General features: G+C 40.0%; 2 protein-coding genes across 5 annotated transcripts in view; one reads left to right on the top strand and one right to left on the bottom strand.

Moving 5' to 3' along the window:
- Positions 1-20,373, bottom strand: part of eefsec (eukaryotic elongation factor, selenocysteine-tRNA-specific) — a 494,791-nt gene extending 474,418 nt beyond the window's left edge. The window contains exon 1 of one of the 3 annotated variants that reach the window (XM_069937403.1): positions 20,295-20,373. In XM_069937403.1, the coding sequence (XP_069793504.1) occupies positions 20,295-20,319 (25 nt within the window). In that variant the 5' untranslated portion in view covers positions 20,320-20,373. Of the gene's footprint in view, positions 1-17,145; positions 17,455-20,260 lie in introns of those variants that run through there. The other 2 variants (XM_069937404.1, XM_069937402.1) reach the window with 2 other exon arrangements.
- Positions 20,374-20,743: 370 nt separating this feature from the next.
- The window catches only part of ruvbl1 (RuvB-like AAA ATPase 1), a 110,186-nt gene continuing 104,290 nt past the window's right edge, over positions 20,744-26,639 (top strand). Inside the window, exon 1 of one of the 2 annotated variants that reach the window (XM_069937401.1) lies at positions 20,744-21,105. In XM_069937401.1, the coding sequence (XP_069793502.1) occupies positions 20,965-21,105 (141 nt within the window). In that variant the 5' untranslated portion in view covers positions 20,744-20,964. The remainder of the gene's footprint in view (positions 21,106-26,639) is intronic. The other variant, XM_069937400.1, reaches the window with a different exon arrangement.

Raw genomic sequence — 26,639 nt, 5'->3', positions numbered from 1 at the left:
TAGTCTTTAATTTTCTTCAAGCTTCTTTCATCCTCGTCGCCAATGTCACATTTGTGGCCCGAAATGTGAAGTTAATAAAACATCAAACACAAGTTTTATGGGGAGGAGTCACGTGATGGAGTAGTGGCCGGACGGTGAACTCCAGCCCTCTCCAGAAAAGTCGGGAAAAACAAGAGAAAATACAAAGGCACAGAAATACAAGTTAAAGAAAAGTGAGTATAAAGGTGGAAAGAAGATGGAGACAAAAGGAGAAAAATCAAAATCAACGGAAAGAAGAGAGGAAGAGAAGACAACGGAGGAAAAAGGTGAAGGCCTTACCTGTCCGAAGAGGCCCGCTGTGGAGAGAAGACCCCACTACCTCAGGTCGGTAGAAAGAGAACTACAACAATGGCTCACAGAGCCGAGTAAAAGTGCGCAACCGCGCATGCGCGACTCCTCGCGCATGCGCGATGCGCATACAAAAAAACACACCGACGGGAGGGGGGACCAGCTGGGGAGTCGATCTCCACAGCCGGCAACGACAGCTGCAGAACACCTGCAGCAAGAAGAGACCACAGAAGACAATAGAAACAAGAAAGAAGAGGAGGAAAGGGCAGCAAAGAAACAACAGATGGTCAACCTAGAGGAAGAAGAAGAGGAAGAGGAAGAGTACAGGGAAATAGAAGAAGAAAAGATAGGCAAGGTAAAGGAGGTACTTGCTCTTGTTAGAGGATACATGGAGTCATTTAAAGAATGGCAAACACAGGAATTCAATGATTTAAGAAGAAGAATAAACAACACAGAAAAGAAAATAAATAAAATGGATATGACCTTAACAGAAATGGGGAAAAAAATGGACAAGATGGAAGAACGGGCAATAGCAGCAGAAATGGAGGTAGAAGACTTAAAAAAGAAATTGGAGGAATCTAATAAAAAAACTAAAGAGACACAAGAATTACTAGCCCAAAAAATAGATATAATGGAAAATTATAACAGAAGAAATAACATAAAGATAGTGGGCCTTAAGGAAGATGTAGAAGGCAAGAATATGAGGGAGTTTATAAAAGAATGGATCCCTAAGGCCCTAGGATGTCCAGAACTACAGCAAGAAATGGAAATAGAAAGGGCACATAGAGCATTGGCCCCTAAACCACAACCACAACAAAAACCAAGATCTATTGTAGTAAAATTCCTAAGATATACTACAAGAGAAAAGGTACTGGAGAAGACAATGGAAAAAGTAAGAGAGGGCAACAAACCACTGGAGTATAAAGGGCAAAAAATCTTCATTTATCCAGATATAAGCTTTGAACTCCTAAAGAAGAGAAAAGAGTTCAATGCAGCAAAAGCGATTTTATGGAAGAAAGGATATAAATTTACACTGAAGCATCCTGCGATATTGAAAATATTTATTCCAGGACAACAAAACAGACTATTCTCGGATCCAGAAGAAGCACGAAAATTTGCAGAACAATTACAAAAATAGACTGAGGGATGAAGACGGGTAATGAGAGCAAAAATTATCACGATTGATATGTATGTGGGTAAAGACAAAAATAGACTGAGGGATGAAGACGGGTAAGGAGGGTAAAAATGACCACGATTGATATGTATGCGGGTAAAAAGGTATAAGAGTGAATAGAGACAATGGGCATATGTGAAAGTATCTGTAATTAGAGGAAAACATAGAAAGTATAGACAAGAATTAATAAGGGAAGGTAATGGAATAGAGAGAATAAGGAGGGAACTAAAAGAGTGACCTTTGTGACATATAAAAAACGAAATCTTTTCTGGGGGGGGCTGGGTGGGGGGAAAAGAGCGGTCACTGCAAAATCAGTTGACGCTTGCGAGTGGATTCGCAAATCCAAATGGAGAGGGGAGATGTGGTTGTCCGACAAGGGATAAAGGGCAACTCAGGAGGGGAAGGGGAGATTGGGGATAAAGAAGATAGAAATAGGAGAATAAGGAAAATGTTGGATGTTGTAGGAATGTTGTCTGGTAAAGAGTTGAAAATAAGAAAACAGAAATGGAAAAGGAGGAAAGGTAATGATGGAAAAACGGAAAGAGAAGATAAACAAAATATAAAATGGCTACGCTGAACTATATGACTCTAAATATTAATGGAATACATAACCAAATTAAAAGGAAGAAACTACTAAATTTACTGAAAAAGGAAAAAATAGATATAGCATTTGTCCAAGAAACACATTTAACTGAATTGGAGCACAAGAAATTAAAGAGAGATTGGGTAGGACATGTAACAGCAGCATCGTATAATTCAAAAGCAAGAGGAGTGGCTATATTAATTAGCAAAAATGTGCCATTTAAAATAGAAGAGGAAATAATAGATCCAGCAGGGAGATATGTTATGATAAAATGTCAGATATATTCAGAGCTTTGGAATCTACTTAATATATATTCACCTAACGAAGAAGATCAAAAGTTTATGCAAGATATCTTTTTGAAGGTAGCTAATACGCAAGGGAACATACTAATAGGAGGGGATTTCAATCTGAATTTGGATCCAAATATGGATAAAACGGGGAAAAAAATTAACAGGAAGAACAAAGTAACCAAATTTATAATTAAATCAATGCAAGAAATGAAACTTGTGGACATATGGAGGAAACAAAACCCAAAAGAAAAGGAATACTCATACTACTCGACTAGACATAAAACATACTCAAGGATAGACCTATTCCTGTTATCAGCCCACATACAAGGGAGAGTTAGGAAAACGGAATATAAAGCTAGACTATTATCGGACCACTCACCCCTGTTATTGGCAATAGAGCTAGAAGACATCCCTCCAAGAATGTATAGATGGAGATTAAACCCCATGCTACTTAAAAGACAGGATTTTAGAGAATTTATTGAAAAACAATTAAAAATGTACTTTGAAGTAAATACGGAATCAGTGGAAGATAAGTTTATACTATGGGACGCAATGAAAGCATTCATTAGAGGGCAAATAATAAGTTATGCAACCAAGATGAAGAAGGACTATAATCAGGAAACAGAGCAGTTGGAAAGGGAAATAATAAACATAGAAAAAAAATTAGCAATAAAGGAAGATACAACCAAAAGAAGAGAATTGGCGGATAAAAAAATAAAATATGAAACATTACAAACATATAAGGTGGAGAAGAATATAATGAAGACAAAACAGAAATATTATGAACTAGGGGAAAAAACACACAAAATCCTAGCATGGCAGCTTAAGACAGAGCAAACTAAGAAAATGGTATTGGCAACAAGGAAAAAAGACAAACAAATTACATATAATCCAAAAGAAATTAAGGAAAACTTCAGAGAATTCTATGAACAATTATACCGAACCGAAAACGAAGGGAAAGAAGGGAAAATAGATGAATTTTTGACTAAAATTGAACTACCAAAACTACAAATAGAGGAACAAAATAAATTAACAGAACCATTTGGAACAGTAGAAATACAAGAGATAATAAAAAATGTACCAAATAATAAGACACCAGGAGAGGATGGACTCCCAATAGAATTCTACAAAACATTTAAAGACCTAATAATACCGCCCCTCCTGGATGTAATCAACCAGATTGATGAGACACAAAACTTACCAGATTCATGTAAAACAGCAATAATTACAGTGATACTAAAACAAGGGAAAGATCCACTCTCACCAGCGTCATATAGACCAATATCTTTGCTAAACACAGATTATAAGATAATAGCTAAACTATTAGCGAACAGATTAGCAGAACAGGTACCGAAAATGGTAAATTTAGACCAAACTGGATTTATCAAAAAAAGACGCACAACAGACAATATTTGTAAATTTATTAACTTAATTCATGCAGTAGAAGGAAATAAAGCACCGGCAGTAGCAGTTGCTTTAGACGCAGAGAAGGCCTTCGACAGAGTAGAATGGAATTACTTGTTCAAAGTATTGCAAAAATTCAGTTTACCGGAGAAGTATATTAATTGGATTAAAGCATTATATAAGGGACCGTTAGCGAAAGTGACAGTAAATGGACATGTATCAAAGCAATTTAACTTAAGCAGGTCAACGCGGCAGGGATGCCCACTATCACCATTATTGTTTGCGCTAGCTATAGAACCACTAGCAGAATCGATAAGAAGAGATAATAATATAAAAGGAATAAAAATAAAAGACAGGGAATATAAAATCAGTCTGTTTGCGGATGATGTGATAGTGTACTTAACAGAACCAGAACTATCAATAAAAGAACTATATAAGAAATTGAAGGAATATGGAGAAGTGTCGGGATACAAGATAAACGTAAATAAAAGTGAAGCAATGCCTATGAATAACGCGGATTTCTCAAAATTTAAGGAGGAATCCCCATTCAGATGGCAAACGCAGGCAATAAGATACCTAGGTGTGCAAATAAACAAAAATCTAGGCCAATTATATAAACTCAATTACAATCCACTAATGAAAAAATTACAGGACGATTTAGAGCATTGGAAAGAGCTACCACTAACACTGATAGGAAGGATAAACTGTATTAAAATGAACATTTTTCCAAGGATACTATACTTATTTCAGGCATTGCCAATACAACTGACAGAAAAATTCTTCAAAGAGTTAAAGAAAATAATTAGGAGATTTTTATGGAGAGGGGGGAAACCGAGGATAGCACTAGACAAATTAACAGAATGGTATAAACAAGGAGGCTTACAATTGCCAAACTTCAAAAATTATTATAGAGCCGCACAATTAAGGTACCTATCAGATTTTTATCAAACAAGGGAAAAACCAGACTGGACGAGACTAGAATTAGATAAAATAGGGGAAAAGATACCTGAACACATATTATATAAATGGGACGAAAAATTGGTACAACATAGAACTTCTCCAGTATTACACCATCTCCTCAATATATGGAAGAAGATTCATGTAGAAAGAAATAAAATAAATTACCAAATACCAAAACTAATATTGACGCAAAATAAGCTACTCCCTTTTACAATAGACAACCTTGCCTTTAGAAAATGGGAAAAAAAAGGGATTAAAAGAATAGAAAATTGTTTTTCAGGAAGTAGATTCTTATCCTTTGAACAAATGAGAGATAAGTACAATATAACGGGAGATACAGCGCTGGCATATTACCAACTGAGATCCTACTTGAAAGATAAATTAGGAAGCAACTTGAGTTTACCAGAGGGAAGTAACCTTGAATATGTGATTACAGATACAATGTTAATCAAAAGATTTATAAAAAATATGTATATTAAACTGCAAGAAAAGGAAAATGAGGAAACAAATGGTAAAACTAAACAAAAATGGGAACAAGATTTAAATATAAAGATAAAAAAGGAAACATGGGAGAAGTTATGCTCTGGAACGATGAGAAATACAATAAATACGAGGCTGCGTATGATACAATATAATTGGTTACACAGACTATACATTACACCGCAAAAGTTAAATAAATGGGACCCAACAGTATCTGATAGATGTTTTCGATGTAAAAAAGAAAGGGGAACAACAATTCATGCAATCTGGACATGTGAGAGAGTAGAAAAATTTTGGGATGATCTCAATCAGATATTAAATAAAATAACAGAAAACAATATACCAAAGAATCCAGAGATCTTTCTCCTAAGTAACATAAAAAATAAAGAATTTGGAATTGACTTGGAGGATGCACAAAAAAGATTTGTTAAGATAGCCCTAGCTGTAGCAAAAAAATGTATTATGTCAACCTGGAAATTGGAAGATAATTTGAAAATACAACAATGGTATATAGAAATGAATAAATGTATTCCATTAGAAAAAATAACATATAGTTTAAGAAATAATATTGAAATATTCGAACAAGTATGGGAGCCTTACATTAAATACAATAGCGAAAACCTACCGGGAACAAACATTACCTAAGTTGATGGAAGGAGAAGAGAAGAAAAGAATGGACTCAGTAGAATTTCTGGTGTATTTTTGTTGAATGACAACATTGTCTAACTGAATTAATGCAACCTAGATTGTATAACTAAAATGGATGAGAGGGGGGGGGATGGGGGGGTGGCTTGGGAGGAGGGAGGGGGGAGGGAGAAAAAGTCACTGTAAATGTGTGGAAAAGAAAAAGTGTATATCATGGCTATTGTGATTTATGGTGTGAAAAATAAAAAATTTAAAAAAAAAACAAAAAAAAAACACAAGTTTTATCAGGTAAACTTCTCAGTGTCTTTATTTTCCAGTTTCCTTTGTTCTCCTGCTTGTGCTCTTATCTCCCTCTCATACCACGTGACTTCCGGTACATCTCATACATATTCATTATCATGACAGATCCGAGAATAGTCTGTTTTGTTGCCCTGGAATAACTATTTTAAGTACCGCTGGGTACCTTAACATCAACTTATATCCTTTTATCCATAAGATCGTTTTCGCTGTATTGAACTCCTTCCTCTTCTTCAGGAGTTCAAAACTTATGTCTGGATAGAAAAATTTTTTTGACCTTTATATTCCAGTGGCTTTTTGTCCTCTCTTACTTTCTTCATTGCTTTCTCCAATATATTTTCTCTTGTTGTATATCTTAAGAATTTTACTAAAATGGATCTTGGTTTTTGCTGCGGTTGTGGTTTCGGGGCTAAAGCTTTATGTGCCCTCTCTATTTCCATTTCTTCCTGTAATTCTGGTCTTCCTAGGACCCTGGGGATCCAATCTTTTATAAATTCTCTCATATTCTTGCCTTCTTCATCTTCCTTAAGGCCCACTATCTTTATATTATTTCTTCTATTATAGTTTTCTATTATATCTATCTTCTGAGCTAACAGCTCCTGTGTCTCTTTAACTTTTTTTATTAGATTCTTCTAATTTCTCTTTTAGGTCTTCTACTTCCATATCTACAAATGTTTCTCGTTTTTCCATATTTTCCACTCTTTTTCCTAACTCTGATATGGCCATTTTCATTTTATTCATTTTTTCTTCTGCATTCTTAATTCTTCTTTTTATCTCATTAAATTCTTGTAATTGCCATTCTTTCACTGATTCCATATATTCTTTAAAAAAAATACATCCATTGTCTTGCCTTTCTCTTCTTCTTCCACTTCTTTCTGTTCTTCTTCTTCTTCTTCCTCTGGATTGACCATCTGTTGTTTCCTTGTTTTCTTTTTACCCTCTTCTTTCTTGTTGTCGTTATTGTCTGTGTTCTGCACCTGCTGCTGTGCTGCAGGTGTCTCTCTCAGCTGTGGAGATCGACTCCGCAGTTGTTCCCCCCTCCCGTCAGTGTGTTTTTGTTCATGCGCATCACGCATGCGCGTCTCCTCGCTCATGCGCGGTTGCGCACTTTTACTCGGCTCTGCGAGCCATTTTTGTAGTCCCGAGCCCGGGACTTCCACTGACCTGCGGGAGCGGGCTTCTCTCTCCGTGGCGGGCCTCTTCATACAGGTAAGGCCTTTACCTTCTTCTTCCGACGTCTTTCCTTCTCCTTTTCTTCCCTTTGTTTTTGGTTTTTCTTTCTTCGCTGCCATTTTCTCCATACTTTTACTTTCACTTTGTTTTGGTTTTTAAGTTTGTGCCTTTGCTTTTTCTCTATCTTTTTTTAACTTTTCTGGAGAGGGCTGGAGTTCCCCTACCGGCCACTACTCCATCACGTGACTCCCCTTTCTTTCAAGAAGGCTTTAAGAATATTTTGGAATCTTTCCTGGTTATCATTTACCATGACAGAGCTCAGAAACAGTGGTTTTTTTGCACATCTGGAGTCAGGCATGCAAACAATGCAATTTGCCCCATGTCGCCAAATAAATGTAGTTAAGAGTCTCTACACTGGGTAGGTTGGCCTTACAGAAGATGCTGACACCGCTATTTATCTTGCCAATAAATTTGCATAATTTTATGGAGACAAAACCGCAGTAAATAGAGGTGCTCGATGTATAAAGCCCATATCTCAATAGCATTCAAGAATGCAGGAGTTACTGTTGCCCAAAAGATCATGAGTTTTGATCAGAGTATAGTCCTAATCTTCAAAATTCTCTTACCCAGAAGATTAAAGGCTATGCAATTATACTGAAAGTAACAGTGAATTTCAAAAACAACATCTCCCATCACTGACAGATGACTCTGAGATGAGAAGCAGTTCATGTTTTCCAGGGTCTCAAGGTGGACCTTTATTGTCAGATTAGTCTAAAGAGGCTTTGTTTTGCAGATACTGTCTGTTGGTCTGTCCTTTCATGTGCTTGAGTGAAGAAGTCAAAAAATACTTGAAACTTGGCCTCCAGACACAAGCATACACACTTGCATGCTACTGCTCAAATATGGTTGGAGTGATCTTTGTTCACCAAGGTTACCTCCACTTAAAATGATATCCTATTAGTGCTGTAAATCATCTCCATGACATTGAGCAACTTGTTGGAGACCAAAATTAACAAGATTAGGAAATATCTATCTCACAGAAAAAAGTAGGGGCTGAATGTGTACTTGAAAAATGGTGATGTACAGGATTGCTGTCTTGGTCATAGAAAGTGGGATTTGGCTTGGCAGTTTTATACCATACCATACATTTTTGATGATTCAGGTATTAATAAAAGTAGGAAAGACAGAAGTTATGCTAAACCTATACAAAACAGTAATTCCCAACCCAAACCCCACCCCACCCCAGCCAAAGAACTTCTTAGACCATTGACCTTTCGATAATGAGGAATTAAAGAGTGGATTTAATGGGCTTGTTCCACAGATAAGGGTTTGGACATTGCGGTTTTAAAGGAAGTTGAGTGACTCTTAACTACATTTATTTGGCTACATGGGGAAAATTGCATTGTTTGCATGCCTGACTCCAGATGTCCAAAAAAAACACTGTTTCTGAGCTCTGTCATGGTAAATGATAACCAGGAAAGATTCCAAAATATTCACAGCCTTGAGAAGATCTAACAAATTTTTTAAATCATAAAGGGTTTTAATTGAAAAAAATACACACACACACTCACACACATATACATACACATTGTTGAAGTGTTGTATGATGTGAAGGCATCTGCAGAATGTAGGGCAGGAGTGGTCAAGCTTTTAATTTAGACATACAGTATGATAACAGGCCATTTATTTCCATGAGTACATACCAGGGGTGTAGGTTAATTCAGCAGCCGGACCTGTGGGCAGAAATGGCCTGTACTGTAGTGTATGTCTAAATTAAAAATTAAAAGGTTGGCCACCCCTGGTGTAGGGACTCTGCAGTACTCTTCTAATGTACAGTATTAACTTCATCATAATCAATAAAAACAAAAGAATTCACTGAACACTCGCTTTTAATTTTATAGCCCAGCATTTTTGGTTTACTCTTCATCAGTACACCCATTGTCATCATCAAATCCCAGTGTCATTTCACCCGAAGGACCTGGCTGAGGCTCTTCCGTGGGAGGAGATGGGTTTTTTCAAGAAGATATCTAATGTGGTTTGCTTGGTTTGCCTCTTTTTTCCCCATCATAAATTTGTCTATAGCAAGTAATTGCATCATTTATTTTCCTCTCTACTAAAAGGTAACATTCTACATTGGAATCCATCTCTTCTGCCTGTCTCAATGCACTGTTAAAGGTCGAAAATGTTATGCATTTGATGTTTCAAGGACAAACACAAAACAGTGAGACATGGTGCTTCATTCATTCTTTAATACAGAACTAAAATGGTTCCCCAATGATACACAGCATGTAAGAGTGACAATGTCATACACACACAGGCTCAAATACCTAACTCTTCCCCTCCTACACTAGTCATTTTTAACAGTGGTTCCCCTCAAGGCTGTGTACTCAGCCCCTTACTATATTCCATGTACACTCACAACTGTGCAGTCAAACACTGCTCTAACTCCATCTACAAGTTTTCAAAATACACCACTGTCTTAGGCCAGATCTGTTGGCTTAGTGGCAAGAATAAAGATTTCTCATTTAATGTCAGTGAAATAAAGGACTTCAGGAAATGGAAATGAGCACTGACAACACTAAATATCGATGGTGCTGACGCAGAGAACTTCTTCGGAATTTTCTTAGGAATAAATATCACCAACAACTTATCCAGGTCCCACTACATCAAAGTTACAACAAAAAAAAAGAGGTACCATAGACTCAGAAGTCTGAGGAAATTCAGCTTGTCCCAGAGGTCACTCACCAACTTTTACTGATATACTACAGAAGGTATCCTGTTCAGCTGCATCACACCTTGGTAAGGAAACTGTTCTGCCCACAACAAGAAACTGCAGAGCTGAAAGCACAGTTCAGACCAACATACAAGCAACTTTCTGTTCATAAACTCAGTCTATACTGCCTGCTGTCTCAGGAAACCTCAAACATTAAAGAACCCATCCTACAAGTCATTCACTCTTCTCCCTCTTTTTGTATGACAGAAGGTACATACTCTTGATGACATGAACCTTTGGATGAAAGGTCAGTATCTTTCCTGCTGTCATCGGACTCTTAAATGTATCTCATATTGGCAAAAGATTATGCCCTTGCTCTGTTTTTAACTGTACTTTACACCTTGCAGAATGTTTTGTATCTTTCTCTATATCAGGGGTCTGCAACCCACGGCTCTTTCATCCCTCTGCCGTGGCTCCCTATGGCTATGAAAAAATAATGTGAATACAGTAAATGGCTATTTTATTTAAATTATTTTTTTGATTTAGTTAAGTTTAAAGAAGTGGATGAAATCTACAAATTCATGTTCTTCCGCTAGTTTTGTGGCAGCTAGAGAGATAGCCAGGCACAGGAAGCCATTCACAGATGGGGAATATATAGAAGAATAGTTTAGAACATCTATTCTCGGACTTCAAACACAAGAGTGAAATTGTTCAGAAAATCAGAGATATGCCACTCTCTGCAAAGACTGTCAAGGACAGGACCATAAAAATGGCAGCAAATATCATCAGTCAACTAATTAGGGACATTAATTCGACTCCTGTGTACTCAATCGCCTGTGACAAATCAAAAGATGTAAGTGATATTCAGCAAATAGTGCTATTATGCAGATATGTGAACTCTGCTGGGCCACAGGAAGAAATCATTGAGTTGATACCACTTAAAGGCCAAACACGGGGGGAGGACATCTGTAAGGCTGTGTTAGATCGTTTAAAGACCAAAGAAATAAACACCACCCACTCTGTGTCAGTGGCTACTGATGAGACACAGAGTATGACAGGAGCACAGAAGGGGTTTGTGACTTTACTTCAGAAGTCACTACATAGAAAACTGCATTCTGCATCAAACTGTTTCACTGCATTCTGCATCAAGAGGCATTGTGCGCTCAAAACGTTTCCTCTGGAATGCACAGAAATTATGAATTTTGTCATACAGATAGTGAACAAAATAATGGCAAAAGGATTATTGGAAGTTGAAAACACATACTCTGATCTCCTGCTGCACAACAAAGTCCGGTGGCTGTCCAAAGGAAAGGTGCTGAAGCAGTTTGCTGCATGTCTGGAGCTTGTAAAAACTTTCCTGGAAAGCAAAGGGCTCACCTTTCTGGAACTAAAGCAGCCAGATTGGCTGGAAAACCTGCACTGCATGTGACAGTGCACCTTAACATGCTGAACAAAAGTCTTCGGGGAAAGGAGGCTCAGCCCTGCAGTTGCTGGAGGAGGTTTTGGTGTTTGAGCGCAAGATGACAGTGTTTGCTAGAGATGTACAGAGAGATACATTGTCTCACTTCCCCTCTTTCAGAGAGTTCAAAGAAGCATACAATCAGATCAATTATGAGCATTTACAGCGTCCAATCATTGCAATGCAAACTGTGTTTGGGGGAAAATTCTATGAGTTCAGAGAGGAAAAAAACACTTTGTCCTTCCCTGTCACTCCCCTAAACATCGATTTATCCCTGTTGAATATAACTGCATTTATAGATGTAAGTCAACCCGATCTTGAGATCGAACTGGCCTTTATAGCTGACAAAGACTTATGGGTGTCTAAGTTCAGAGCTTAACAACTGATCTTGAAGATATTGCTGGTCAGAAGGCCATTCTTGCTCAGAAGCACAAATGGAGTGAAATTGAAAACCTCCCCAAACTGGACAAACTTGTGTTCAAAACATGGAATTCAATTCCCAACACTTATATGAACATGAAAAAATATGCATTTGGAGTCCTATCAATCTTTGGATCCACATACTTATGCGAGCAGGTTTTCTCCACCATGAACTATATAAAAAGCAAATATCGCTCGCACCTCACGAATGACAGCATGCAATCCTGTGTGAAGATCGAAGTGACGTCTTACAGTCCTGATATTGATCAGCTGTGCAGTGAGGTTCAGGAGCAGAAGTCACATTAACCAGGTGAAATAAATCATTTAATGAGTTATTATTTTGCAAATATATATTTTTATATTGGACCCTGAACTGCTGTAGTTGTGTTTTATATTTAGGTTGGCAGTTGACTGCTGTAGCTACGTGACTTAGGAAATCAATAGATGACAACAACCTTCAGAATAAATTACGAACTGGCATTTTTTGTTTGCTCTTTTTAATTAAAATGAATATTTATTTTTTTTAATTCCACAAATAAGGGATGGACTCAAATAGGCCCGCATTGTGTATTTTATTTGAAACTTATACGTGCCAGTGTCTTTTTTTAAAAAAAAGAGTTCAAAAGAATTTGTTGTTTTCCTTTGTTACAAACAGAAATAAAATGTCAGTCGTTTTCTGTTTGTAGTTCCTTTATTTCACAAATGTAACAAATTATAGTCCTTATATACATAGCATAAGTGTAATGAAACTATATATGTGGTGTTTTCTTCATTTTAGGGATCAAACTGGTTTTGCGGCTCCTGATGGGTTTTATTTGGTGGGAAACAGGCCCAAATGGCTCTTTTAATGCTGAAGGTTGCCAATCCCTGCTCTATACAAAGCACAAATAGACTTGTAACATTACTCCCCACATTATTGTTTATTTGATATTGTACTATCTGCTGTACAAGTTGACTTGCCTGGATAACATGCAAAAATGCTTGTTAACATGCTTTTTTACTGCATCTTGGTGCTTGTGACAATAATCAATTCAATGCAAAAATAAAAGCAGAAGAGAAAGCACCGGTTCAATTAATCAAAGTCTTTAGCACTGTGAATCCAGACTTTTTGGAATATCATGTATATTCATTTTTTTAAATCAGCTTCAGGGGCTTTGCTGTCAAGTGAATCTGGACCCTTCATTTCTGGTTCTGCCAGTCTAGCATTCAATTGCCAATGACATCCCTTAGACCTCTCCAAACGAGGGTGACATTAACTGAGTGATAGTTCACTTTGCAATTCTCATGGAAGGATGCCAAATCCAACTTTAAAATTGGTATAATCAAATACAAGATCCTATTGTTGAAACCCAACCTTTGAGTTAGCAAATGATTCAAGCCTGTGGATGATCAGTAACATGTTGGTGGTGATCTGGTGATAACAGTCAGCTTTAATCCTTTTGCCATTATTTTGTTGACTATCTGTATGACAAAATTAATCACTTCTGTGCATTCTGGAGGAAATGTTTTGAGTGCACAGAGTTCATAAAGCATCAGGGAAAAAAAGGCAAAGAAGTAATTAAGGTAAAATCTGAACACAAAGATACAATCAATCTGACTCGATTTAGACCCATCAATTATAGGGATTGAAAGTTAATGCCAGTCTAGAGTTAAGAGCTTTTCACAGCCAAAAATAGGTGATTGAACTCTTGGAAAAGCAATAATTTTAAATGCCCCAATCAACCAACACGTACGATTTAAAGGGTGGGAGGAAACTGGAGCACCCAGAAGAAACCCACACAGACATGGGGGAAACATACAAACTCCTTACAGACAGTGCTGGATTTGAACACAGCACTATATTGCTGGCACTATAATAGCATTGCACTAACCATGCCACCCTCAATTGAACCAAAGATACACTAAAAATAAAACAGAAAAAAAAATCAAGGCCTTCAAAGATTTCTATATTCTGGGTTGAGCAACATTACAAGGTTCCCTCCCAATTCTCCCTTCCTTCTGTCCCGATACAACAGCTAATATTGTTATATGGTTTCACAGTTAGGTATTATCATGTATCTCTTCTCAGTGATTATTTTTCCATTTATGAATCTAGTAAATGAGCACAAATGGACATAAAGATCAGAGCAAGCAGAACAGTCAAGCCCAAAACCCATGTTTTTTATTTTAATACTCATTTGTAAAATGTGGTCTTACGTGCCAACATTTATAGCCCAATTCCATTTGGAAAGGTTGTGAACTGCCTTCTTCAGTTATTGCATGCTGATACAATACTTGAATCAATACCATCTTACCATCTCCTCAAAATGCTTAATTAGCTAATTAAGTTGAGGTGAAGAATCAAAGATGGAACAATTCTGGATTGTGAGGGTCAATACCAAAGTGAGGAAAACCTGCAATAGAAATCTAATAAAGCCATTTATCTCCTTCCAGCAGAGTCAATTGAAGCTTTCTGTCTGAATGGTAACTGGTAAGAAATATACCAAACATAAAACCATCAGAATGCAGAATAAACTGGTCAACGTGCAATTGAGATTATAAAATATCACATTCTCGACTGGCCAGAGATAATCAATCAAAAGTCAGGATGGTTTAAAAAAAAAATCGCACCACAATTGGGTGAAGGAGATGGTGTATGGAGCAGAATGAAGGAAGCTAATGCTTATTCTTCCTGTAGCTGTCTAACATCTTACAGTTGCTCATCATCCAGTTCCTTATTTGCAACATCTCCAACTGAACAGGATATTTTACAGCAAATCAATGCATATTCACAATTAAGTTGCCCCATCCTTTAACAGTCCAACATTTGAAAACAAAATGTCTGACATCAAATCTGAATTTATTTCCTATTCAGTAAAGGAGTTTGAAATTTTAAGTTATTTCAATGCTATCCTTAGAAAATACCTCTTTTTAATATACTTTGATTTGTGACAACATTCCAAACATATTAACATATAAACCTCAATATTCGGAAACTTCGTTTTTAAAACATTACTCCCCTTCTTATCGCTCCAATGTATTAACTGACTACAATTGCATTGTCAAGTTATTGTTGACAATTTTAAAATCGTTAGACCTTGTGTCTAATTAAACTTTGACACTAATGGTAAAATCACAAAAGACAACCCTCCACCATCAACCTCAATTTCCTATTACAAAGCTAATTTTGGAACCAAATTGCCTTGCAATCTTACCTTTTGAACCAGTGTCCTGAATGGGACATTGTCAAAAGACATATTGAATTCCGTGAACACTACATCAAATGTACTAGCCCATTGATCACGAGAACATTACTGGGACTGGCAGGCATGTATAGGAGGCTAAAGAGGGGCCTTATAGAGGTTTATAATATCATGAAAGGCCTAGTTAAGGTAAATAGAGCATTTTTCCCAGGATGTGAAAGTCTAAACTCGATATCATAGATTTAAGGTGAGAAGGGAAAGATTTAAAAGATTCCTTTTCACAGAGGATGCTTGGTATGAGGATTGAGTAGCCAGAGGTGGGTAATTGCTTAAAAGATACTTAGACATGTACATGCACAGGAAAGGTTAAGAGAAACATGGGCCAAAAGTAGGCAAATGGGAATCCTTCTTCCCGTTGTCCTCACCTACCACCTCACCAGCCTCCACTTACATTTCTGCAATTTCTACCACATACAACAGGATCCCACCATTTTTTTCTTCCCTCCTTTCTACACTTCCCATATGTTCTGCTCCCTCCAGGACTCCTTCACCCACTTCCAATCAACATGATCTACTGGGATCATTGTCAGATGAGAACACGGAGGATCCCTATTAACCCACATGCAACACCTTACAGTTAATCCTGTCAGAAAACAGATATAGAAGTATCACAGCCAGCACCAGCAGGCTGAGAAACAGTTTTTTCCCACGGGCATGGAGAATGCTGAATGACCAAAAGAACTGATCACACTAATCATCCAAGATGCTAATATTTACTAAACAATATTTATTTTTATATATGCATATTTGTCCTGCATATGCACGTGTGTAACGTCTGGTTGTGCGTCTGCACATTTTGCTCCGAGGACCAGAGTCTGCAGTTTTATCAGGTTGTACTTATGTAATCAGATGATAATACATTTGAACTTGATACCAATTACTCTTTTCTTATTTGGGGCCCCAAACAGTCCTTCCAAGTGAAGCAACACTTAACTTGTGAATCTGTAGGGACGTTTATTGCATCTGATGGATTTAATGTGGCCTCCTCGACATTGGAGAGAATTGGGAGGTTTCAGTGTGCACCTTTGCTTTGTCCATTGCAACAGCAAGGACATTCCAGCAGTCAATCATTTCAATTGCACATACCATTGCCACACTGACATGCCTGTTCATGACCTCATACTGCAAAACTAAGGCCACTCACAAATTGGAAGAACAACACCTTATATCTATTTTGGCATTGTCCAACCAGTTGTATTAACATTGACTAATCTAATTCCCATTAACCCTTCCCCCAAGTCTCTTTTTATCCCCCCCCCCAATCCCTGTCCCACCCCATCCCTTCCTTCTCCTATCAGAGCTACCCTCAGCTCTCTCCCCATATCACTTTTCAGCTTTTTTCTCTTCTACCCTGCCACCTAATTCCACCTTTTATCTCTTTCCTCTTATCCCCTACCACCTCATCTCCCCATCTTTTTATTCAAACTTCTGCTTGTCTTTGTTATTCCTGACATAGGGCTCAGGTCCAAAACACTGGTTATTGTTTAATGAAACAATGTTTATTGTTTTATGAAGGCTGCATGACCTGCTGAGTGCATTTGTGCAGTGTAGGAGTGGATGACTTGGTTGGCAGGAACAAGGTGGGCCAAAGAGTGTGCTTCTGTACTAACACACAGTCAGATAGAACGTCCTCTCAACAAGGAAGGGGAGGGAGTTTGTATGTCTGTTTCTGTGTTTGCATCAATAAAGGGTCAAGGAAGAAAAAAAAACACAAAACACTGCAGAAACTGGAATCTTGAACAAACCAGAGAAGCTGGATGGTCTCAGTAGGTCATGGCGAGAAAATGAGTTAACGTTTCAGATCGGGACCCTTTATAGACACTTAATAAAGGGGAAGGGGGGTTGAGAAAGGAAAGTTGTAGAGCGTTTTTAAAAATCTGCTGGAGGAATACAGCTGTGTCCGTGGGAGAAAATGACTGGACAACGTTTCATTAAATGTCAGAAAACTCTCTGGTTCCTGATGATCCTCTTAGCCTACCTCCAATGATGGTCCTGATGAGCGATGCATGGCCCGGGCAGTCCACCAGCGTGACCTGCAGCTTGGAGTACTGTGGCTGCCCGAGGTGGGACGGCGCGGCCAGGCAGAAGCTCGAGAAGCCCAGGTCCAGGGTGATGCCGCGCTCCCTGCTCTGCGGATTCTTGTCGAACGCCGCCGTGGACGCCGTGGTGCTCAATGCCCGGGCCAACGCCGTCTTGCCGCTGTCAATGTGGCCAAGGACTCCAACGTTGAAATTCAAGGTGTCTACCGCCGCCATGGTTGCCAAGAAACAGAGAGGGGGACACCTCACCCTGACGGACGCAGTGTGCATCTGCTTCAAATCTCCCCTCAGGTGGAACAAATGTTCCGCAAATGAAAACAGTTTCGAGGAGGGTAATTTAGTGGATGGCTAGAACCAGAAACAGATGTTATTAAACATTAAGCTATTCAGAAATGGAGTGCAGTGTATGCAGTACCTCAGAAGAAAACTGAGGTCCTCCATCAGCCAGCTCCCCACCATGACTACCAAGCCCCCCCACATCTCCATCGGGCACAAAGAACTCAAAACGGTCAACCAGTTTACCCACCTCGGCTGCACCATTTCATCTGATGCAAGGATCGACAAAGAGATAGACAACAGACTCGCCAAGGCAAATAGCGCCTTTGGAAGACTACACAAAAGAGTTTGGAAAAACAACCACCCGAAGAAACACACAAAGATCAACGTGTACAGAGCCGTTGTCATACCCACGCTCCTGTTCGGCTCCGAATCATGGGTCCTCTACCGGCATCAACTACGGCTCCTAGAACGCTTCCATCAGCGCTGTCTCCGCTCCATCCTCAACATTCATTGGAATGACTTCATCACCAACATGAAAGTACTCGAGATGGCAGAGTCCGCAAGCATCGAATCCATGCTGCTGAAGACCCAATTGCGCTGGGTGGGTCATGTCTCCAGAATGGAGGATCATCGCCTTCCCAAGATCGTGTTATATGGCGAGCTCTCCACTGGCCACCGAGACAGAGGTGCACCAAAGAAGAGGTACAAGGACTGCCTAAAGAAATCTCTTGGTGCCTGCCACATTGACCACCGCCAGTGGGCTGATATCGCCTCCAACCGTGCATCTTGGCGCCTCACAGTTCAGCAGGCAGCAACCTCCTTTGAAGAAGACCACAGAGCCCACCTCACTGACAAAAGACAAAGGAGGAAAAACCCAACACCCAACCCCAACCCACCAATTTTCCCTTGCAACCGCTGCAAACGTGCCTGCCTGACCCCCATCGGACTTGTCAGTCACCAACGAGCCTGCAGCAGACGTGGACATACCCCTCCATAAATCTTCGTCCACGAAGTCAAGCCAAAGAAGAATTCAGAAATTAACTGGTGGGTGGGCTTTCATTTATTTTCTCTCCACGTGGTCCCTGTCTTCCAACCCAAGATTTCTGTGTTTTCACTACAATCACAGCGTCTGCGGACATTTGTGTTTCATTCCAACCCATTGTTTCTTCTTATTCGTGTCCGTCCATGAAACATGAGTTCCGATGAGAAGAGCAATGTTGTCCATAGAAAGCTCATTTGTTGAATCTGGAGAGATATTACAATATTAATATGTTGAACAAAATATAAAATGGGGCAATAATTTCTAGACTTTTCAGCAAAGTCCAAATCCCATGAAAAATGCATACCTGTAAACTATTAAACTGTGATGCATTTACATTTCTTGGGTAAAAGCAAAATATGCAGATGATGGGATCTAGTGCAGTGCACAAGAGTTCTGGAGAAACTCAGATTGAACGTTTCAGATCTGAACTCTTTTCCAGGAGTGCCGAAAATCAGGTAGATACCCAAATAAAAAGATGGGGTGAAAGAGGGAAGGGGAAGAGTACAGACTAACAGGTAATGGGTCAAAACAGGTGAGGGGGGGGAGGAGATGAGAAGTGATGAGCAGAGAGCTAAGAAATATAGGTCTCTGTTAGCATAAGAAAGAAGGGGCTAGGGAGTGGGAGGAAGGGAGACAGAAGAATGATGGAAATTGAGAAACTGGGGAGGAAATTAACAGACATTAATGTCTTCTCCTTGGAAATGGCCAAGAGTATAAGGTGTATCACTTCTTGCAGTCACAGGAGTAGATTGCAGGGAAGCGATTGATGGAAAGGGATGAGTTGACAACAGATTCACAGAAGGAATAATCCCTATGGAAAACACCTAGAGGAGGGAAGAGGAAGATGTGCCTGTTGGTGGAATCACGTTGTAGGTAGCAGAACTAGCAGAGAATATGTTGGATGTAGCGACAAGTGGGATGGTTAGTGAAGATGAGGCAATTTCTCTTTTTGTTGCATCAATGGTGAAAAAGATGGGCAGATATGCTGGAAATAGAGGAGATGAGGTGAGAGCTGATGGAGGAGCAGTGGAACGGAAGCCATGTTTTCTGGAGAAGAACATCTCAGATGCCTTTGAATGGAAAACCTCATCCTAGAAGCAGATGTAGTGGAGAATGAGGAATTGAGAGAAAGGAAAAGAATCCTTACAGGAGACAGGATGGCAAAAGGTATAGTCAACATAATTGTCGGAGTCAATGGGTTTATAGTTTGTCTCCTGAATTGGAGGCAGAAACATCAAGAAAGTGAAGAGTTACCAGAGACAGATCAAGTGAATTTGGGATCAGCATGTAAGTTGGCAGCAAATTTGATAAAGTTGATAAGATCATCGTGGGTGCAATATATTCATCAATGTAACAGAAAGAGAGTTGAGGAGCCTTGCTCAATGAGAACTGTTAAACTCAGTGTTTCACATTTTTTTCTCTTTTTTATTAATTTTCAATCATGGAGTTACAAAACAAATAAAATCAAAGAAACATTACAAATATATACAATACCAAAACTGAACTACATGTTGATAAACAAAGAAGGAAGAATCAACACATTATCACAATTGTCAAATTCTGCACTATTGTTTTACACACCACGTCGATCCTTAACAGTAGGAAACAGGAAAAAAAAAGAGACCAAAAAAGAAAGACCCCCCTCCCCAAAGGAAAAAAAAAGAATAAGAACAGGTAATTCTCCCATATGATGTGACAAAATCATCTGTTTCCCAAAAGCATTAATTACATACAGACGAAACATTAGGTGATTCATCCAGTGCTTACTTCTTCCCTTGAGGGACATGGACATCACTAGGGTTACTGGAGATAGTGGTATTGGAGACCGGAGTGGGGAATACCTTAAATGTGTTTCACATCTTGATTTAAATACATTTCAAATTTGCTAACATTCTAAAATTATAATGTTTTAAAATAACATCAAACATTAATGCAAAACCATTCAGGTTTATATCCAATTTTTAATGTTTATAGAGTATATATAAAATATTTTATAATTGCTGAAATTAACTGACGCAGATTCTTCGTTTCCCTTGCTGCGAATTGGTGACCTTATGATTGACAACCTAATTTTCCAATCACAATCGAAACTGTTCTACCAACAACCAATAGAAATAGAGATCGGGTTATTTCCGTTGGTGAGAACGCGTTGACCATCCTTAACGACAGAGAAGGAAATTGTGTACAACCTAACTCGCTGAACGTTCTTACAATGATTGATGGAGCTGTGGCCACTGGTCGAAAAGTATCCTGTGATTGATGGACTATTATCCAATAACAAACGAGAGAAGGCGTTGCTTTGTGTTGACAAGTTAGGTTGTAGGTGAAGATCCAGTCTCGCTTAGTAACACGCGCTTTGGAGTGTGAATAAGGCGGCGTTTGACTCGAGCAAGAAAGGAGCGGCAGCTGGAGTTGATCCGGAGCAAGAAACCCAGCAATGAAAATCGAGGAAGTTAAAAGCACCACCAAGACCCAGCGGATTGCTAGCCACAGCCATGTGAAAGGACTGGGGCTGGACGAGAGTGGCATGGCCAAGGCGGTGGCAGCCGGGCTGGTGGGCCAGGAGAACGCCCGAGAGGTGAATGGCGAGCGGGTTCAACCCGACTCTTAGCCCTCATTTCATCGTATGCTTTACCCTCCAACTTCGACAGCCCTCTTGCCCTTCACCTCCCTATACCATCCCCCCCCCCCCCCCGCTCTTAACCTCTCCGATCACCCACCCCTCCGATCTCCCCCCCACCCCCACTCTTCGCCTCTCCGCTCACCGGCTCTCCGCTCCCTCTCCCGCTCACCGCCCCCCGCCCTGCTCTTCACCTCTCTGATCACATCCATCCTCCACACTTTACCATTCAATCACCCTTCTCCCTCCCCACCCTTCACCCTCAGAGCACACCTTCCACACTTTACTATTCATTCACCCCCCCCCCAACCCCGCTCTTCACCTCATGAGAATTTGGCAGGCATATTAAGTAGTTAATTTGAGTCGGTGTTTATAATAGGAAAAATCTAGACCATACAAATACTGCCTCACCAAAATTTAATGCAAGTATGTAATGTACTGATGCATTCTTGAATAGCTAAGGCCATCGATCTGTATCCAATGTGTTATTATAAGAACATTGCAGATTTCTTGCTAATATGAATAGGGAATAGATTTGTTACAGGTAAATAACATCCAACAAAGTTCAAGGGCACTTTTTTTTGGTGAAGAAACAGATGACATTAAGAGACTCTCACTCTGGCAGGATGTGGTACCCACCTGTTTCAAACAGTCGTCAATCATACTAATGCCAAAGAAAAGTGTGGTAACATGCCTAAGTGCCATCGACCAGTGGCACTCATCAACAGATATGAAGTGTTTTGAAAGGCTGATGTTGAAGCAAATCAGCTCCTGTCTGAGCAGCAACCTGGATCTGTTTCAATTTGCCTATTGTAGAACAGAGCTAAGGGAAAGAAGACAAGAGGGAAGGGAGGGGGGAAAAGAGAGCAGGTTAGCAGAAACTGGAAAAGTTGATGTTAATCCCATCCTACTGCAAAGTGCCCAGATGGAAAATCAAGTGTTGTTCCTCCAATTTACTGGTGGTCTTTGTGGGATAGTACATGAGGCCATGGACTGATGTGATTATGGGATTGAGTCACAGAACTGAAATGGTTGACTACTGGGAGGTCCCTGTCACTGGTGCAGACTGAGAAAAGGTGCTCAGCGAAGCAATCTCCCAGTCTATGCCCAGTCTCTCCAATATAGAGAATGCCACAAAGGGAGCACTAGATGCAGTAAATCAATCCTGCAGATACACAAGTGAGTCCTTCCCTGTCTTCTTTCCCTCCGCTCTCCACTTCCTTCCCTCTCTATTCACTTAGCCATCCCTTCTCCCCTTGCTTGTTGCTGTCCCCTTCCTCCCCCTCCACCTATTTCCCCCTGCCTTTGTGACCACACCTCCTCACCTTTTTATTCAGACACCTGCCAACATTTTTCCATTCCTTGATGAAGGGCTCAAGCCCAAAACCTCAGCTAAGTATTTTTATCTTTGCTGTACAAAGGGCACTGTTTGACAAGCTGTGTTTCAACCACGATGTCTGCAGACTTTAGTGTTTTAATTTTACTTTTACTACATACTTTATCAATTACAGTTCAGCAAACTCCAAGACTTGGAATTCAACCTTGGATCCTGATCCTGATTCCTCACCAACAGACCACAATCAGTTAGTATTTGTAAGAGCATCTGTTCCATAATCTCCACGGTTTTCAACCCCTGCTCTACATCCATGACTATGTGGCTCGGTTTGACAACAACATTTTACAAATTCGCTGGCATTACCATGGTAGTGGGTTGTGTGAAGAGGTGATGACTCGGCATATAGGAGGGAATTCGAAAACTTGGCCGAATGATGAACCAACAACAACCTCAAACTCATTCTCACCAAAACCAAGGAGCTGATTGTTGACTTCAGAAAGAAAAATCCAGAGGTGTATGATCCAGTAATCACTGGGGGATCAGAGGTGGAAAGGATGAGCAAATTTAAGTTCTTGGGAGTCACTTTCTCAGAGGACCTTTCATGGACCCAACACACTAATGACATGGTGAAGAAAACACGTCAGTGCCTTTAATTCCTCAGGAGTTTGTAGAAATTTGATATTACAGTGGAAACCCTGGTAAATTTCTATAGATATGTGGTGGAAAGTGCACTGACCAGCTGCATCAAGGTCTGGTGTGGGGACGCCAATACGCCTGAGCATAAAAAGTAAATCATGAAAAGCTGAAAACACCATGGTTGAAGTAAAAACACAAAATGCCAGAGAAACTCTGCTGGTCAAACAGTGTACTTTATGTAGCAAAGTAAAAATACATAACTGAAGTTTCGGGCTTGAACCCTTCATCAAACTATGGAAGAATGTTGGCAAGCATCCAAACAAAAGGATGGGTGGGAGGGAAAGGGGGCTCCAAACAAAAGGATAGGGTGCGGGGGAAAGGCGGCTCCGAACAAAAGGATAGGGTGCGGGGGAAAGGCGGCTCCGAACAAAAGGATAGGGTGCGGGGGAAAGGCGGCTCCGAACAAAAGGATAGGGTGCGGGGGAAAGGCGGCTCCGAACAAAAGGATAGGGTGCGGGGGAAAGGCGGCTCCGAACAAAAGGATAGGGTGCGGGGGAAAGGCGGCTCCGAACAAAAGGATAGGGTGGGGGGGGGAAAGGCGGCTCCGAACAAAAGGATAGGGTGGGGGGGGGAAAGGCGGCTCCGAACAAAAGGATAGGGTGGGTGGGAAAAGGCGGCTCCGAACAAAAGGATAGGGTGGGTGGGGAAAGGCGGCTCCGACAGGGAAACGTCTGCTGACATCTTCTATATCTTGTTGAAGGTCTTAAGCCCAAAATGTGGCTTATATTTTTTTGTTTGCTACTGTTTGACCAGCTGAGTTTCTTTGCCTGAGTGTAAAGCTCTGCAAAATATAGTGGACCCAGTCCAGGACATCAAACAAAATCCTCCCCACCATTGAAAATATCTACAGGGAATATTGCCATCAGAGAGCAGTAGCAATTATCAAGGATCCACACCACCCAACACATGCTCTATTCTCATTGCTGCCATCAGGAAAGAGGTATAGGTGCCACAAGTCTCACACCACCAGATTCAGGAACAGCTGCTACCCCTCCACCCTCAGACTCCTCAACAATAATCTCAATCAGGAACTCAGTTGTCTCTTACTTTTGCAATTTATTGTTTGTTTTTTTCCTTCTCTGTATTGCAAAGTCAGTTAATTACATTTTTTTGCAGCTGTACATTGTGTAGTTTTTTTTTGCACTACCAATAATGTAATTTTGCCTCACCTACAGGAAAAAGAATCAGGGTTTTATGCGATGTCATGTATGTACTCTGACATTAAATCTGAGACACTTCAGATCCTGAAATCTGGAGCAAAAAAATCCAAACTGCTGAAGGACACCAGTGGATCCAGCAGCATCTATAGAGAAGGAACAAAATATCAATGTTTCATATGGAAGCTTTTCATCATTATTGATAGTTTGGGGGGGGGGAAGATAGCTAATATAAGGAAGAGAGGATAAGGGGTGAGGGTGGCCAGGTGGTGATGGATGGAGTAAGGAAGGCTGAGAAATAATAGGTAGTTGGAGACAGTGGGAGTGGAGATTAGGTGAGAGAAAGAGGCATGTATGTGATAGGTGGATATGATCAAGGAGGGAAAAAATAGCGAAAGGAGCCAGGTTGGAAGGGACAGGTGAAGCTGCTAGAGGATGATGAGCAGGGACGCAAATGCAGCAAGTGCTGGAATCTGATATGACCAAGGTGTGATGTAGTGATCTGATGACAGAGAAAGTGGCAAAAATAAGTGAAGATGGGTGATATAGTAAAGAGAACAAAAATGGGAAGGTTAGTAGTGGTTAAGTATGTAAAGAAACTAGATGTACATGTATTTGGATAGTCAGGAACTGATTAGGAAGTCAACGTGGCTTTGTGCATAGTAGGTTGTATCCATCCAATCTTAGTTTTTTTAAAAAGGTTACCAGGAAAATTAACGAAGGAGAGGTAGTGGTTGTTTACATGGGTGCCTTTGACGAGGTCCCACACAAGAGGTTATTCAAGAAGGTTCAGTTGCTTGGCATCAATGATCAGGTAATAAATTGGGTTGGAGATTGGCTTTGTGGGAGTCGCCAGAGTGTGCTGGTAAAGGGATGGTTCTCTTACTGGAGACCCATGATGAATGGTGTGTCTCAGGTATCAGTGCTGGGTCCATTGTTGTTTGTCATTTATATCAATGATCTAGATGGTAATGTGGTAAATTAGATCAGCAAATTTGCAGATGACACAAACATTGGAGGTGGAGTGCATGAGAGAATGGGCTGCAAAATTTCAGATGAATTTAATGCAGACGAGTGTGAGGTGTTGCATTTTGGGAGGAGTAACTGAGGTAGGATAGGCACAGTAAACTTGGGAACTGCAAAGTGCAGTAGAACAGGGATCTGGGAATACAGATATGTAATTCCTTGAAAGTGGTGTCACAATTAGATCAAGTCATAAAACTTGGCACGTTAGCCTTCTTAAATGAAAGTATTGAATTTTAGAGTTGAGATGTTATGGTGAAGTTATATAAGACACTGGTGAGACCATATTTGGAGTATTATGTGCAGATTTGGTCACCTATCTACTTACAGGAAAGATATCAATAAGAATGAAAGAGTGCAGAGAAAATTTACAAGGATGTTGCTAGGACTTGAAGAGCTATGTTAGAGAGAAAGATTGAATAGGAGTGTTGGAGAATGAGATTCAGATTTATTCTCAGGGTACATGCATGACATCACCCTAAGATTCTTTTTCCTGTGGGCCAGGCTGAATTACCAATTATTGGTAGTGGGGAAAAAAATCTATAACGTACACATGTAAATAAAATGCAATACAAATAGAATTTTAAAAAAAAACAAAGTGCAAAATTAAGAGTTCTTAAAGGAATCCGTGATTGAGTTTGTGGTTGAGGAGTCTGATGGTGGAGGGGTCGCAGCTGTTCCTGAACCTGGACGTGCAAATCTTTTGGCACCTACACCATTTTTTGGATGATAACAGTGAAAACAGAGCGTGAGCTATGTGGTGTGAATCCTTGATGATCGCTGCTGCTCTCTGATTGCAATATTCCCTGTAGATTTTCTCAATAATGGGGAGAGTTTTACCTGTAATGTCCTGGGCTGGGTCCATTACCTTTTGCAGGGTTTATGCTCAAGGGTATTGGTATCCCCATACCAGACAGTGAGGCAGCCAGTCAGCACATTTTCCACCACATCTCTAGAAATGCCAAACCTCCGCAAATTCCTGAGGAAGTAGAGGCACTGGCGTGCTTTCTTCATGATCCCATTAGTGTGTTGAGTCCAGGAAGTATTCTCCAAGATATTGACTTCCAAGCAGGGGACTAAGAACATACCCCTGTAGTGCTCTGGTACTGATGGAGATTGTGCGGGACATGTTTTTGCAATCCTCACTGATGGTGGTCTGGAGGTACGGAAATTAAGGATCCAATTACATAGTAGGATGTTGAATCCCAGGTCTTGGAGTTTGTTGATCAGTTTTGAGGGGATGATGATGTTAAATGTCAAACTGTAGTCAATAAAGAGCA

Source organism: Narcine bancroftii, chromosome 5, assembly GCF_036971445.1.
Source record: "Narcine bancroftii isolate sNarBan1 chromosome 5, sNarBan1.hap1, whole genome shotgun sequence".
Classification (NCBI taxonomy): Eukaryota; Metazoa; Chordata; class Chondrichthyes; order Torpediniformes; family Narcinidae; genus Narcine; species Narcine bancroftii.
The sequence above is the reverse complement of the archived record's forward strand: the minus strand, read 5'-3'. Positions and strand labels throughout refer to the sequence as shown.